Source organism: Symphalangus syndactylus, chromosome 1, assembly GCF_028878055.3.
Source record: "Symphalangus syndactylus isolate Jambi chromosome 1, NHGRI_mSymSyn1-v2.1_pri, whole genome shotgun sequence".
Taxonomy (NCBI): domain Eukaryota; kingdom Metazoa; phylum Chordata; class Mammalia; order Primates; family Hylobatidae; genus Symphalangus; species Symphalangus syndactylus.
In genome coordinates, this window is record NC_072423.2 from 111701847 (window position 1) to 111717599 (window position 15753).

A 15753-nucleotide genomic window follows, 5' to 3' on the forward strand; every position below is an offset into this window, starting at 1 on the left:
AGACAGAGTCTCACTCTGTCGCCCAGGCCGGAGTGCAGTGCCATGATCTCGGCTCACTGCAACTTTTAACTCCCGGGTTCAAGTGATTCTTCTGCCTCAGCCTCCAGGATAGCTGGGACTACAGGCAAGTGCCACCACACCCACCTAATTTTTGTATTTTTGGTAGAGATGGGGTGTCACCATATTGGCCAGGCTGGTCTCGAACTCCTGACCTCGTGATCCACCCACCTGTGCCTCCCTCCCAAGTGCTGGGATTACAGGCGTTAGCCACTGCGCCCGGCCCTGATTTTCTTTTCTTTTTTTTTTTTTTTTTTGAGACGGAGTTTTGCTCTGTCACCCAGGCTGGAGTGCAGTGGTGCGACCTTGGCTCACTGCAAGCTCTGCCTCCCGGGTTCATGCCATTCTCCTGCCTCAGCCTCCCGAGTAGCTGGGACTACAGGCACCCACGACCACGCCTGGCTAATTTTTTTTTTAGTAGAGACGGGGTTTCACCGTGTTAGCCAGGATGAAATCGATCTCCTGACCTCATGATCTGCCCGCCTTGGCCTCCCAAAGTGCTGGGATTACAGGCGTGAGCCACCGCGCCCGGCTTTTTTTTTTGAAATGGAGTCTCGCTCTGTCGCCCAGGATGGAGTGCAGTGGTGTGATCTCGGCCCACTGCAAGCTCTGCCTCGCTCTGTCACTCAGGATGGAGTGCAGTGACACGATCTCGGCCCACTGCAAGCTCCGCCTCCCGGGTTCTTGCCATTCTCCTGCCTCAGCCTCCCAAGTAGCTGGGACTACAGGCACCCGCCGCCACGCCTGGCTAATTTTTTTTTTTTTTTTTTTGTATTTTTAGTAGAGACAGGGTTTCACTGTGTTAGCCAGGATGGTCTTGATCTCCTGACCTAGTGATCCGCCCACCTCGGCCTCCCAAAGTGCTGCGATTACAGGTGTGAGCCACTGCACCTGGCCTCTGATTTTCATTTTTAAGAGACAGGGTCTTGGTCTGTCACTCAGGCTGGAGTGCAGTGGCACAATCATAGCTCACTGTAACCTCAAACTCCTGGGCTCAAGTGATCCTCCCCTCTCAGCCTTCCAAGTAGCTGAGACCACAGGTGCACGCCACCATGTCCAGCTAATTTTTTTTTTTTTCTTTTGGTAGACAATAGGGTCTCACAGGCCGGGCGTGGTGGCTCATGTCTGTAATCTCAGCACTTTGGGAGGCTGAAGTGGGCGGATCACCTGGGGTTGGGAGTTCGAGACCAGCCTGACCAATATGGAGAAAGCCGTCTCTACTAAATATATAAAATTAGCCAGGTGTGGTGGCGCATGCCTGTAATCCCAGCTACTTGGGAGGCTGAGGCAGGAGAATCGCTTGAACCTGGGAGGTGGAGGTTGCAGTGAGCTTAGATGGTGCCATTGCACTCCAGCATGGGCAACAAGAGTGAAACTCCTTCTCAAAAAACAAAAGGGCCGGGTGCAGTGGCTCACGCCTGTTATCCCAGCACTTTGGGAGGCCGAGGTGGGTAGATCACGAGGTCAGGAGATCGAGACCATCCTGGCTAACGTGGTGAAACCCTGTCTCTACTAAAAATACAAAAAATTAGCCGGGTGTGGTGGCAGGCACCTGTAGTCCCAGCTACTTGGGAGGCTGAGGCAGGAGAATGGCGTGAACCTGGGAGGAGGAGCTTGCAGTGAGCCGAGATCGAGCCACTGCACCCCAGCCTGGGCAACAGAGCGAGACTCTGTCTCAAAAAAAAAAAAAAAAAAAGAGGTGGGGTCTCACCATGTTGCCCAGGTTAGTCTTGAGCTCCTGGCCTCAAGCAATCCTCCTGCCTCAGCCTCCCCAAGTGCTAGGATTACAAGTGTGAACCACTGTGCCTGGCTTCTATTTCATTTCCTAAGTAAACTTAAAAAATTAAACTGGGACATCAGTTTGATAAACTTGAAAGAAAAAATAGGCCAGGCGCAGTGGCTCACGCCTGCAATCCCAGCATTTTGTGAGGCTGAGGCAGGCAGATCATGAGGTCAGGAGTTCGAGACCAGCCTGGCCAACATGGTGAAACCCCCCCCGTCTCTACTAAAAATACAAAAATTAGCTGGGTGTGGTGGTGGGCGCCTGTAATCCCAGCTACTTGGGAGGCTGAGGCAGGAGAATTGCTTGAACCCGGGAAGCAGAAGTTGCAGTGAACTGAGATCACACCACTGCACTCTAGCCTGGGTGACACAGCAATACTCCATCTCGGGGTGGGGCGAGGGGAAGAAAGAAAAAATATGTATGCTTTTAAATGTTTTATCTTATTTTTGATAACAAAAAATACATATATGTTGTTGCAAAAACTCAAAAACTTCAGCAAGATAAAATGGAAAGCCAAAGTCCCATATAAGCCCACTGCTCTTCAGAAATAATACAAGGTCTACAATATTATTAGTTTTAAGAAAGTGCTTGAAAAAACAGGACAAGGGAAAAAGCCAGGAAGAAAAATGGCTTGTGAGCAGTGATGCTCTGGACATTTGCTAGCGCATGTCACCTCTTTCACTGGCAGGCTTATCATTTTATTTTCTCTGTTCACAAGAAGATTTAGGGTGTCCTGTAATATGTCTACTGATCAAAAAATGCAAACACTCTGGTAGCATAAGTGGCTAAAAATAAGAAACAAAGAAATCCTGAGGCCTGAAAATGTATTGGTCATGTGTAGGGAATATTTTAAAGACCCAAAAATGTTGTTTGGAGTCATGCTGCTACCGCAACAGTTTTACGAGAGCCCTTCTGCTACACAATATTCCATAAGGAGGCCTGCCCGCCTTTGGCCAAAGTACAGGCACCCTGCTCCAGATGCCCCACAACCAGGCTGCTGCCTCAGCTCTCATCACCACCATTTTCACATTTCATTCCAATAAATAAGGATGCACTTAATCCTTGTCAGGGGCAGCACCTGGTACCCAGAATGCTGGACCTTCCCTGCCCTCGTGCTCATTGACCCCACCTCAGCAGGGCCTCTGACCCTGGGTACCTGGCAGGCTTCAGGGACTTTCTGCTGCTGGCCAGCCCAAATGTCCTGCAATTTGTCTTTCTAGCTGAGACCAATAAATCAACTGTGGACTGGTCAGAAGCCATCATCATCACTGCTATCAAAACCCAGGTCATAGGGCAAATTCTTTCCTGCCTCCTTGCATAGAGGGGTCTCTGAACATCCGAGATGGAGGCCACTGAACCAGCTCATCTGGTGGTCCCCCTGGGAACTGCTGGAAAGTAGCCTGTTGTCTTGGGAAGAGCACCCGCTGGGCTGCAAGAGTCTTCCCTGCACTGCCCTTGCTGCCTTATTGGGCACGACTGTTCCTCCCAAAATAGGGCAGACTGGTTTTTTGGGGCTCCTGGGACACTGCAGATGCAGAGGCTGAGCATGGGGTTCCTGCTGCCTCAGGAAGGGGCTTTGAGGGACAGAAATTGCAGGCTGAGGACTCTGATATTTGGAATTGAATTTACAGGTCTGGATTGGGATTTGTTTTTGCTTGCTGGCTAAGAGCCTGCCTCTGTGGGCCCTGTGGGCCTTCCTGGGCTGCTGCTGCTTGTCTTTCCCTCGCATTTCTACAGTCCCATCTTTCTGTTTAATCACCAAATGTTCACGTGGGTCACACAAAAACATACTTTGGGCTTGATATTTTGGGCAGGCATTCTTAATGCTGGTTGAAAAGTTGTTTATCTCCAGTGATGTGAGCTGTGAGGCTCCTTGGGAAACCAGATCCCTGTCACTAGGAATCTTATGGCCTGGGATGCTGGAACCATGGTTCTTGGCACCTGTTTTAGTAACAGCCCAGTTCTTGCAGTTAGTCTGCACTGCCTTGTCCTTTACATGCCTATTTCTTTCATGGGACGCAAATGCTGGCAGTGCAGCCTCTTCTTGGAGAGCATCATTCTTTGCTCCTTCACCCCAGACACCAAATTCTCCAGGCTGTAGGGAGCCCATACCAGGATTCCATGCAGCAGGGAGGGCCTGGGCCTGCCATAAAACTGGTTTCTCAGAGGTGTATTTTTCCTGCCTGGTGAGATTGAGGCTCTGGGCCAAAGGTGGCGACGTCTGAGAAGCGCTGTCTTTCACTGGAGGCACTGAGATCAATCTCTTCAGCTCTGCTAGGACACTGGGCACATTCAGCTGGCCTAGCTGCTCACACAGATGGTGGAATTCCTGACTCTGCTGAGCAACTAAAACTTCAAGGTGCTTCAGGTTGGACTTCATTTCTATAAACTCTGCTTGTCTCTGGGGAGAGAGGCAGTGAGAAAGACAGTGATGGACAGTGCAAGTCAGAAAGCACAATAAAACGTGAGAACAGACCAATGGATGTGACAGCAGAACCAAGGCTTGCTCCTTGTAGGGAACCTCCCAGGGTAAGCACAATTACACTCTGGAGTTGAACCCCTGGGGCCCACATCATGTCAAGGAACCTTGGGGAAGGAAGCTAGCCTATATGCTGGCCCCTTTCCAAGTGGCCTGTGCTGGTCTCTGCTCTTAGCTGAAAATTTGCAACTTTAAAGGTTTCTCGGCCAGATGCAGCGGCTCACGCCTGTAATCCCCAGCACTTTGGGAGGCTAAGGCAGGTGGATCACGAGGTCAAGAGATTGAGATCATCCTGGCCAATATGGTGAAAAACCCCCTCTCTACTAAAAATACAAAAATTAGCCGGGCGTGGTGGTGCACACCTGTAAGTCCTAGCTACTCAGGAGGCTGAGGCAGGAGAATTGCTTGAACATGGGAGGCGGAGGTTGCAGTGAGCCAAGATTGCGCCACTGCATGACAAAGTGAGACTCCGTCTCAAAAAAAAAAAAAAAGTTTCTCTCTGGGTCTAGTTCAAAGCCCAAAACACACTTGGAAAGAGGTTGGGGTTTACACTTACAGCTTCAAATCTTTCCTTCATCTCAAGGATGGCCTGCTCCATGTTGCCTTTGTCCTGGACTGCCTCAAACACCAGGTCATTCTGGGCCTGTACAGTCTCTTGTACTAAATACAAAACAATGACAATTCACCTCCTGAAGACTATGTATGGTATGTCCCATTTGCCCAAACCACAGAACCACAGCAGTGAAAAGGGAGGAGCTGGATGCAGACAGGAGTGGTTCCTCCAGGCTCTCCTTCCCTCCCTCCTTGACAAGATCCTGGCTAGGGCAGACCTAACCTCAGCACCTGCTGGGGACTCTGACAAGCAGTTGCCCAGACAACAGCATAAAAGCCTCTGTGGCCTTCCTTCTTGGCCCTGTCATCAGAGTGATCTTAGTAGAATGCACCCTCTGAAACCTTCATTGAAACTTTTTTTCTTTCTTTTTTTTTTTGAGACGGAGACTAGCTCTGTCACCCAGACTGGAGTGCAGTGACGCGATCTTGGTTCACTGCAACCTCCGCCTCCCAGGTTTGAGTGATTCTCCTGCCTCAGCTCCTGAGTAGCTGGGATTACATGTGCATGCTACCACGCCCGGCTAATTTTTGTATTTTTAGTAGAGACGGGGTTTCACCATGTTGGCCAGGCTGGTCTCGAACTTCTGACCTCAGGTGATCTGCCCGCCTCAGCCTCCCAAAGTGCTGGGATTACAGGCGTGAGCCACCATGCCCAGCCCATTGAAACTTTCGATGGTACCCCACTGGCCACTGAACAAAATCTAAATCTTTAAATTGGCCAGCAAGATCTGGGCTCACTTCCCTTTACCCATTTGTCCTCCTCCATGTCTCTGGACTCTGTTTTCTCTCTCACCATTGGCCTTGGTGCAAAGTCTTCCCTTAGCTTCAAGTACCCTGTTTCTGTCCCTGTCATCCCCCCCACCCACCAATCACCACCTTAGTCCAGCTAATTCCTATTCTTTCTTCTACTTTCAGCAGTCACCTACTCAGAAAATACCATTTCCACTCGGCTAGGGTGTTGCTTCTCTCTGCTGGTAGCACCGTGTATGTGCCCTACCATCATTTATTGCCCTCCACTTATTTATCCCATACTTACACTTGGACCCAAATAGACTTGGGGACCTAGGTGCTAACTACATCAGGACTGATACTGATTTTCCTCTTTTGCACAGTGAGATTCTGCACACACACACACACACACACATTTATTTAATGACACATTGTGTTGCAATTTATTGCCATCCTCTTGCTAGACTACAGGTCGTATGAAGATGCTTTTATATTTATTCAACGAATGTTTAATGAGCATATACTATGTGCCAGGCACTATGGATATAGCAGTTATCAAGACAGATAAAGCTAGCCGGGCGTGGTGACTCACGCCTGTAATCCCAGCACTTTGGGAGGCTGAGGCAGGCAGATCACCTGAGGTCAGGAGTTCAAAACCAGCCTAGCCAACATGGTGAAATCCCGTCTCTACTAAAAATACAAAAATGAGCCAGGTGTGGTGGTGGGTGCCTGTAGTCCCAGCTACTTGGTTGGCTGAGGCACGAGAATTGCTTGAACCTGGGAGGTAGAGGTTGCAGTGAGTTGAGATCCCGCCATTGCACTCCCACTCCAGCCTGGGTGACAGAGCGAGACTTCGTCTCAAAAAAAAAAAAAACAAAATTACAAATAAAACCCTCTTGAAATTGCAATCTTAGGGAAAACAAGTAGTTAATGACTAATTATACAAATAACTATAAATGTAATAACTGCTCTAAAGGAAAAACATATTGTGCTTGAGACCATGTAACTGTAGACTTAGTCACTCTCAGGGGTAAGATTTCCCTAAGAAACTGATATTTAGCTGAATTGTCATAAAACTGTAAGGGAAAGAATATTACCAACAGAAGAAAGAGCATGTTCCAAACAGAGGAATTGAGATCAGCATGGCTGAAACATGGTGAGCAAGGGGCCCAGGAGCAGGCCACAGCTGAGGGAAGGCAGTTCACAGCTACACAGAGGGGTGTATGAGCCATGGCAAGATTGGTGGACTTGAATTCTTTTTTCTTTCTTTCTTTTTTTTTTTTTTTTGAGACAGAATCTCATTCTGTCGCCTAGCTGGAGTGCAGTGGCATGATCTCAGCTCTTTTTTTTTTTTTGAGACGGAGTCTTGCTCTGTCACCCAGGCTGGAGTGCAGTGGCGCAATCTCGGTTCACTGCAAGCTCCGCCTCCCGGGTTCACGCCATTCTCCTGCCTCAGCCTCCCGAGTAGCTGGGACTACAGGCACCCGCCACCACGCCCGGCTAATTTTTTTTGCATTTTTAGTAGAGACGGGGTTTCACCGTGGTCTCAATCTCCTGACCTCGTGATCCACCTGCCTCGGCCTCCCAAAGTGCTGGGATTACAAGCGTGAGCCACCGCGCCCGGCCTGCTCACTGCAACCTCTGCCCCCTGGGTTCAAGCAGTTCTTCAGCCTCAGCCTCCGGAGTACCTAGGATTACAGGCATGCACCACCATGCCCAGCTATTAATTGTATTTTAATAGAGACAAGGTTTTGCCATGTTGGCCAGGCTGGTGTCAAACTCCTGACCTCAGGTGATCCACCCGCCTCAGCCTCCCAAAGTGCTGGGATTACAGGCATAAGCCACCACGCCTGGCCGAAATATACATCTTTATCTGAAAGTTTATTGTCAGACACTGTGCTAGGAGAATGGGAAACAATTTTGAACTATCTACCTACATGATTTTTTTTTTTTTTTGAGACTGTTCTGTTGCCAGACTGGAGCGCAGTAGTGCAATCTCAGCTCACTGCAACCTCTGCCTCCGGGTTCAAGCAATTCTCCTGCCTCAGCCTCCCGAGTAGCCGGGACTTTAGGCACGCGACACCACGCCCAGTTAATTTTTGTACTTTTTATTAGAGACGGGGTCCACCATGTTGGCCAGGATGATCTCGATCTCTTGACTTCATGATTCGCCCACCTCGGCCTCCCAAAGTGCTGGGATTACAGGAGTGAGCCACCATGCCCGGCCGAATTCTACAGCCTAGAAGAGGGAAAAAATAATAAACAGGCTGGGCACAGTGGCTCACACGTATAATCCCAGCAACTTTGAGAAGCCGCTGAGGCGGGAGGATTGCTTGGGCCCAGGAGTTCTAGACCAGCCTGGGCAACATAGTGAGATCCTGTCTCTACAAAATGAAAAATAAAAATTAGCTGGGTGGGGTGGTATGTGCCTGTGGTCCTAGCTACTCGGGAGGCTGAGGTGGGAGAATTGCTTGATCCCAGGAGGTCAAGGCTACAGTCAGCTGTGATTGTGCCACTGCACTCCAGCTTTGATGACAGAGCGAGACCCTATCTCAAAAATAAAAAAAGAAAGAAAAGAAAAAAGCAGTAAGAAATGGTACATTTTATGTTATGTGTATTTTACCAGAATTTTTAAAAAGTGCGTCCAGGGCTGTGCCACCCCACTGGCAATGCTGGCTGCCTTCTGGAAACTGCACATGCCTCACTCCCTCAGTGTGTAAATTCACAAACACTAATGGATAACAACAGAAAATGGCATGAAAACAATAGGAATCAGCAATTTTGCACAGGAAGTTTTGGGAAATGTTTACTGTAGTCTCCCTACAGTTGGGAAAAAATTGAACAAACAAGATGAATTTGGTGGCAGGGCGTGGTGGCTCATGCCTGTAATCTCAGCACTTTGGGAGGCCGAGGCGGGTGGATCACCTGAGGTCGGGAGTTCGAGACCAGCCTGACCAACATGGAGAAACCCCCGCCTCTACTAAAAATACAAAATTAGCCGGGTGTGGCGGCACATGCCTGTAATCCCAGCTACTCGGGAGGCTGAGGCAGGAGAATCTCTTGATTCTCACCACGCCTGGCTAATCTCGTGATATAAAAACTAAGTAGACTGGGCACAGTGGCTCACGTCCGTAATCCCAGCACTTTGGGTGGCCGAGGCGGGCAGATCAGCTGAGATCAGGAGTTCGAGAACAGCCTGACCAACATGGAGAAACCCCGTCTCTACTAAAAATACAAAAATTAGCAGTGCGTGGTGTCGCATGCCATGCCTGTAGTCCCAGCTACTCGGGAGGCTGAGGCAGGAGAACCGCTTGAACCCGGGAGGCAGAGGTTGCGGTAAGCCGAGATCGCGCCATTGCACTCCAGCCTGGGCAACAAAAGCAAAACTCCATCTCAAAAAACAAAAACAAAAAACCAACAACTAAGTAAAGGCTGAGCGCAGTGGCTCACGCCAGTAATCCCCAACACTTTGGGAGGCCAAAGCTGGCAGATCACAAGGTTTGGAGATCGAGACCTTCCTGGCCAACATGGTGAACCCTGTCTCTACTAACAATATAAAAATTAGCTGGGCATGGTGATGCACGCCTGTAGTCCCAGCTATTCAGGAGGCTGAGGCAGGAGAAACACTTAACTCGGGAGGCAGAGGTTGCAGTGAGCCGAGATTGTGCCACTACACTCCAGCCTGGCGACAGAGAGAGACTCCACCTCAAAAAAAAAAAAAAAAAAATTAGCTAGGCATGGTGGCATGTGCCTGTAGTCCCAGCTACTCGGGAGGCTGAGACAGGAGAACCGCTTGAACCTGAGAAGGGGAGGTTGCAGTGAGCTGAGATTGTGCCACTGCACTCCAGCCTGTGTGACAGAGAGAGACTCTGTCTCAAAACAAACCAACCAACAAACAAAAACTAAGTAAATATATTGAGACGTGAAAATGGAACCCCTAAACTAACATGAAACAATGTAATCCAGCATAGTTTTTTTTTTATTTTTTTGAGACGGAGTCTTACTCTGTCGCCCAGGCTGGAGTGCAGTGGTGCGATCTTGGCTCACAGCAACCTCCGCCTCCAGGGTTCAAGCGATTCTCCTGCCTCAGCCTCCTGGGTAGCTGGGATTACAGGCATGCGCCACCATGCCTGGCTAATTTTTGTATTTGTAGTAGAGACGGGGTTTTACCATGTTGGTCAGGCTGGTCTCCTACTTCTGATCTTGTGATCCGCCTGCCTCGGCCTCCCAAAGTACTGGGATTACAGGCATGAGCTGCTGTGTCTGGCCCAAAGAATTTTTTAGAAAGCAAATTTTCCCATATTTCTCACCACAGGTACAAGTTCAATTCCATGTGTCAATCAATTAGAAAGAGGCTGTTTACTTAGGTATTGGATTCCTGCTCCTAAACTCAATTAGTCAAATATTCTTCAGACATCCATGTACATATTTATAGTAGAGAGCAAATGTAATTATCCTTCCATAGAGAAGTTCCTAAATAGTAATGTTTCTTAGCAACAATGGGCATTACTGACCCTCACAAAAGCAGAGCATCACAAAGGCAAGCGAAGTGTTTGATTCTGGATTAAGTGCTCAGAAAGCATCCATCTGAGGTCCCATACATTCAGTTCTTGTCCCCAGGACAACATATGTTTGGCGTCTTCTCTTTTATAGGAGCTTTTGTATCAAACTCATTACTTCCAAAGTCTATCCCTGTTTTTTCTTTTAAAAAAATTTAGTTATGAAAATAACTGAAAACCATAATAGTATAAAAAGGCATACAATGAAAAATGATTGAATCTCTCCTTTGCAAACCTTGTTCTCACTTCCTGGATTTAACATTATCATCGGTTTCTGGAATTTTACATTAATACGTGTGCATATCTGTATATACATTATAGGTCCTCTGTTTGTATGTGTATGTGTGTCTATAAGAGTATTCATTTCATTTTTGCTTTGACTATAAACATTAGATATTTTTAGCTTTTATGTAAAAATGCCATTTAAAATCCATTTCCATATTCTGGACAATATCTGTTTTCCTGTTAAGATGATTTTTAAACAATTTGTTTTTATTTTAGCAATTTGACAAGGCCTCAGTTGAGATGAGATCAGATTGTGATGCAAGCTTTTCCCCGGATGGCCAGTGATTTTCCTTTTACTCTGTAGTTTTATTCTCCCTCAGGTGCTGATGAGAGCCTAATGAAAGATCTGGCAGCCTCCTTGTATAAGATGAGACCACCTCCAACTTTTTTAGGGATTCTCTTCCCAATTTTCACTGGCTGGTCACACTTCCCAACAAGATGTATCCTGGAGCACGTGAAGAGCACCTTTTTGTTGTTTTAATTTAACAATGAACAGATATTTCAATTCTACCATATTCATATAGATGGATCTCACTCTTCATAACAATTATATCTATTTTGCTTAGAAAGGCTTTTCCCATTCTAAAATTATAAAAATGTTGTCCATGGCCGGGCGTGGTGGCTCATGCCTATAATCCTAGCACTCTGGGAGGCTGAGGCGGGTGGATCACGAGGTCAAGAGTTTGAGACCATCCTGGCCAACATGGTGAAACCTTGTCTCTACTAAAAATATAAAATTTAGCTGGGTGTGGTGGTGTGCACCTGTAGTCCCAGCTACTCAGGAGGCTGAGGCAGGAGAATTGCTTGAACCTGGGAGGCAGAGGCTGCAGTGAGCCAAGATCGCGCCACTGCACTTCAGCCTGGGTGACAGAGCGAAACTCCGTCTCAAAAAAAAAAAAAATGTCCATGTTTTCTTCCAGTTCTTTTTATAATTTAGTCACCAGACTTAACATATGAGGTAAAGTAGTATACAAGAGGCTTTGGTAATTCACTTTATTACTCTGGTCCTTAGTGTCCTCAGCTGAACAACAAGAAGAGTTAGATTAGATGGCCACAGTGACCCTTCTGGCTGGGCAGGCTGACTGGGAAAATATTTAATGACCTCATCTGTGAAGGCACCAATTACATAACAACACAGACAGCACTTTCACACAGTATCTTTACTTCCCTATTCCCTGATGAGCGCAGTGAGTAGAGACTGAAAACTTGCAGAATGCACTGAGGTGGAGTTCAATGCTCTAGGATAGCTGGACTGGACCTGGTCATATGCTACAGGATTTGTCTGGTTCCTCTCTCAATGATTAATTTTCTGCTTCCCATCATTTCCTACCAAGAAAGAGAATTATTCTGGATAGGCTACTTGTGCCCATTTTCAAGAATGACCTGTCCTAATTCATATGATACTACTGTGTTTGTTACTGAGTCTTTTGTTTTTCTTTTTCTTTTTTGAGACAGAGTTTCGCTCTTGTCGCCCAGGCTGGAGTGCTATGGCGCAATCTCAGCTCACTGAAACCTCTGCCTCCTGGGTTCAAGTGATTCTCCTGCCGCCCAAGTAGCTGGGATTACAGGCCTGCACCAGCACGCCTGGCTAATTTTGTATTTTTTTTTTAGTAGAGATGGGTTTTCACCATATTGGTCAGACTGGTCTCAAACTCCTGACCTCAAGTGATCCACCTGCCTCAGCCTCCCAAAGTGCTGGGATTACAGGTGTGGGTCACTGTGCCTGGGCTTTTTTTTTTTTTTTTTTTGAGACAGAGTCTGGCTCTATCGCCCAGGCTGGAGTGCAGTGGCAGGATCTTGGCTCACTGCAACCTCCCGCTCCTGGGTTCACGTCATTCTGCCTCAGCCTCCCGAGTAGCTGGGACTACAGGCGCCCACCACCACACCCAGCTAATTTTTGTATTTTTAGTAGAGATGGGGTTTCACCATATTGGACAGGCCAGACTTGAATTCCTGACCTCGTGATCTGCCCGCCTCGGCCTCCCAAAGTGCTAGGATTACAAGTGTGAGCCACTGTGCCCGGCCCCAGAACAAGTTTCTAAACAGATGCATAGTTGCCCTGTGTGTGGAATGCCCAGGTTGAAATCCAGCAGACAGTATAGTGCTTCTATTCAGACAGTTGGGGATTAATTTTTAGGCCACACAAAAGGCATTAATTTTTGTAAATTATGAGCAGTCCATCCCATGGCATTTGAATAAGTTGATTTCAACTTGTTTATAAAATAAACACACAGACAAATGCAAACAAGTGCAGATGCATAGTCATCAGCTCATCGTTTTGCTAGGAAACAGGTGGTTCTAGAGAGGTATTCACCTAAGGAGAACTGTATATTTGCTCTCTTCTCTTTATAGGGCAAGGGCCACGGTTTCATCTAAATGTAAACCACTAATTGGTGGAGCACAGGATTTTATAAACCACAAACTATAAGTAAAATTGAGAATGCGGCCGGGCGTGTTGACTCACGCCTGTAATCCCAGCACTTTGGGAGGCTGAGGCGGGCAGATCATGAGGTCAGGAGATGGAGACCATCCTGGCTAACACAGTGAAACCCCGTCTCTACTAAAAATTTTAAAAATTAGCTGGCCGTGGTGGCGGGCGCCTGTAGTCCCAAGCTACTTAAGAGGCTGAGGCAGGAGAATGGTGCGAACCCAGGAGGCGGAGCTTGCAGTGAGCCGAGATTGCGCCACTGCACTCCAGCCTGGGTGACAGAGCGAGACTCCGTCTCAAAAAAAAAAAAAAAATACTGATAATGGTGCTGTGATTCACAACACAGCTCTCACTGAAACCAAGGCAGCAAGAACAGCAGCAGGTACTACGGTATTTCTAACTCCTAAGGGGGCAGTCAGTGTCTATAGACAGCACAGGCAGCAATTTGAGACTCAAGGATGTTGCTGACTCACTTCAGGCAGTGAGATGAGAAACCTAGCAGAGCTACCTGCCCTGAGGCAGCATGGTTACCAGGTGGGGGATTAGTGCTTCACAAAAGGCATCATGGGACCAGAGCATTGTCACATAGAGGTGGGCCCCACTACCCAGCTTAGTGTGCTCCACATCTCTTCAGGACTAACCCTATATACCCATCCTCTCATCTGAAACCCTGTGAGGAACCTCACCACTGGAAACCAGGCTAGGGTCAGAAAGTTCATGTTCATCATTCACCAGTGCCCTCTGCTGATACCTCAAACATGAGGCACTCACATGTCTTGGCCACAGTCTCCAAAGAATCCAAAATAGATTGGCTTCTTGAACTGAGATGTTCCTCAGACTTTTCCACAGATGTCTGCAACTAAGAAACCCAAAATTATGAAATAATTCACAGGCTGTTGCCTTATTCTACTATCTTAGAGAATTGTCATTTCATGATAAATAGGGGTAGTTAAAATATTGCTATTCTACATTAACTAAAGCCAATACAATATAAATATTAAACTTCTTAAAATATAAGATGTTCTAACTCCTTGAAAAGTAGCTGTACTTACCCTGTGAATGCTTTCTCTAACATTAGAAACAAAGTTGTATAGAGTCTCACTAGAATAGGAGGGAAAAAAGAAAACAAATCTTTATGAAATATTGAAGTGATAAGTAACATAAATGATTCCATAAATATGGCAGATCTCTACCTAGCATAGCATCAAAACATTGCTTGATTAGATCTGAAGACTTGACCCTGAGAAACCTTAGTGCCCAGGAGGGAAAAAAAAAGAGAGTCCCAGCAGTTTGGGAGGCCAAGGCGGGTGGATCACGAGGTCAGGAGTTCAAGACCAGCCTGGCCAAGATAGTGAAACCCCATCTCTACTAAAAATACAAAAATTAGCCGGGCGTGGTGGTGGGCGCCTGTAATTCCGGCTACTGGGGAGGCTGAGACAGGAGAATTCCTTGAACCTGGGAGGCGGAGGTTGCAGTGAGCCAAGATCATGCCACTGCACTCCAGCCTGGGAGACACAGTGAGACTCCAACTCAAAATAAAATAAAAAGTTAAAAAAAAAAAAAAAGAGAGAACACAGACTTCCTATGACCACTAAGGCAAATCGCATTTTTCTTTTTAAAATCCATACTCATATAGATATTTATATGTAAATATTAATATGAAAATATTCATTTCTAATGAAAAAGAAGCTATCAAAGTTATTCCTCAACTATACATACTACTCTTTTTTTTTTGAGACAGAGTCTTGCTCTGTCGCCCAGGCTGGAGTGCAGTGGCGTGATCTTGGCTCACTGCAAGCTCCACCTCCTGAATTCACGCCATTCTCCTGCCTCAGCCTCCCAAGTAGCTGGGACTACAAGCACCCACCACCACACCTGGCTAATTTTTTGAATTTTTAGTAGAGATAGGGTTTCACCGTGTTAGCAAGGATGGTCTCAATCTCCTGACCTCGTGATCTGCCCGCCTCGGCCTCCCAAAGTGCTGGGATTACAGCTGTGAGCCACACCGCGCCTGGCCACATCCAATTCTTAAAAAAAGACTGACACATGGGCTGGGCATGGTGGCTTACAGCTGTAATCCCATCACTTTGGGAGGCTGAGGCCAGTGGATCACCTGAGGTCAGGAGTTTGAGACCAGCCTGGCCAACATGCCGAAACCCCGTCTCTACTAAAAATACAAAAATATTAGCCGGGCTTGGTGTCACGCGCCTGTGGTCCCAGCTATCTGGGAGACTGAGGCACTTGAATCGCTTGAACCCAGGTGGCAGAGGTTACAGTGAGCCAAGATCTTGCCACTATACTCCAGCCTGGGCAACAGAGTGAGACTCCATCTCAATAAACAAAACAAAATAAAAGCCAAAGAATTCATGCATTGTATGATGAAAACTCATGGACATGAACAGAAGATCAACAGACACTGGGGCCTAGTTGAGGTGAAGGGTGGAGGAGGGAAAGGATCAGAAAAAAAATAGCTATTGGGTACTATGCTTAGTACCTGGGTGATGAAATAATCTGTACAACAAACCTCAGTAACAAGAGTTTACCTATGTAACAAACCTGCACATATACCCCTGAACCTAAAATAAAAGTTTAAAAAAATTCAAAAAAATTTTTTGAATGTAAAATTTAAAAGATTTCATGCATTCTATTCATTTTTGTTGTTTTGGTTTTTTGCTTGTTTGTTTGAGATGGAGTTTCACTCTTGTCGCCCAGACTGTAGTGCAATGGTGCAATCTAGGCTCCCTGCCACCTCCGCCTCCTGGGTTCAAGTGATTCTCCTGTCTCAGCCTCCTGAGTAGCTGGGATTACAGGCACCCGCCAC

The 15753-nt window shown here is 47.0% G+C and overlaps 2 protein-coding genes across 2 annotated transcripts in view; one reads left to right on the forward strand and one right to left on the reverse strand.

Annotated features, from left to right (window-relative positions):
* C1H3orf62 (chromosome 1 C3orf62 homolog) overlaps window positions 1–11103 on the forward strand; it is a 28906-nt gene extending 17803 nt beyond the window's left edge. The window contains exon 3 of the mRNA XM_055277085.2: window positions 10825–11103. Coding sequence (XP_055133060.2) covers window positions 10825–10985 — 161 coding nt within the window. The 3' untranslated portion in view covers window positions 10986–11103. The remainder of the gene's footprint in view (window positions 1–10824) is intronic.
* The window catches only part of IHO1 (interactor of HORMAD1 1), a 51701-nt gene continuing 38209 nt past the window's right edge, over window positions 2262–15753 (reverse strand). Inside the window, exons 5-8 of the mRNA XM_055276997.2 lie at window positions 13985–14033; window positions 13704–13791; window positions 4876–4979; window positions 2262–4241 (exon numbers count right to left, since the gene is read on the reverse strand). Of these exons, the coding sequence (XP_055132972.1) occupies window positions 3090–4241; window positions 4876–4979; window positions 13704–13791; window positions 13985–14033 (1393 nt within the window). The 3' untranslated portion in view covers window positions 2262–3089. The remainder of the gene's footprint in view (window positions 4242–4875; window positions 4980–13703; window positions 13792–13984; window positions 14034–15753) is intronic.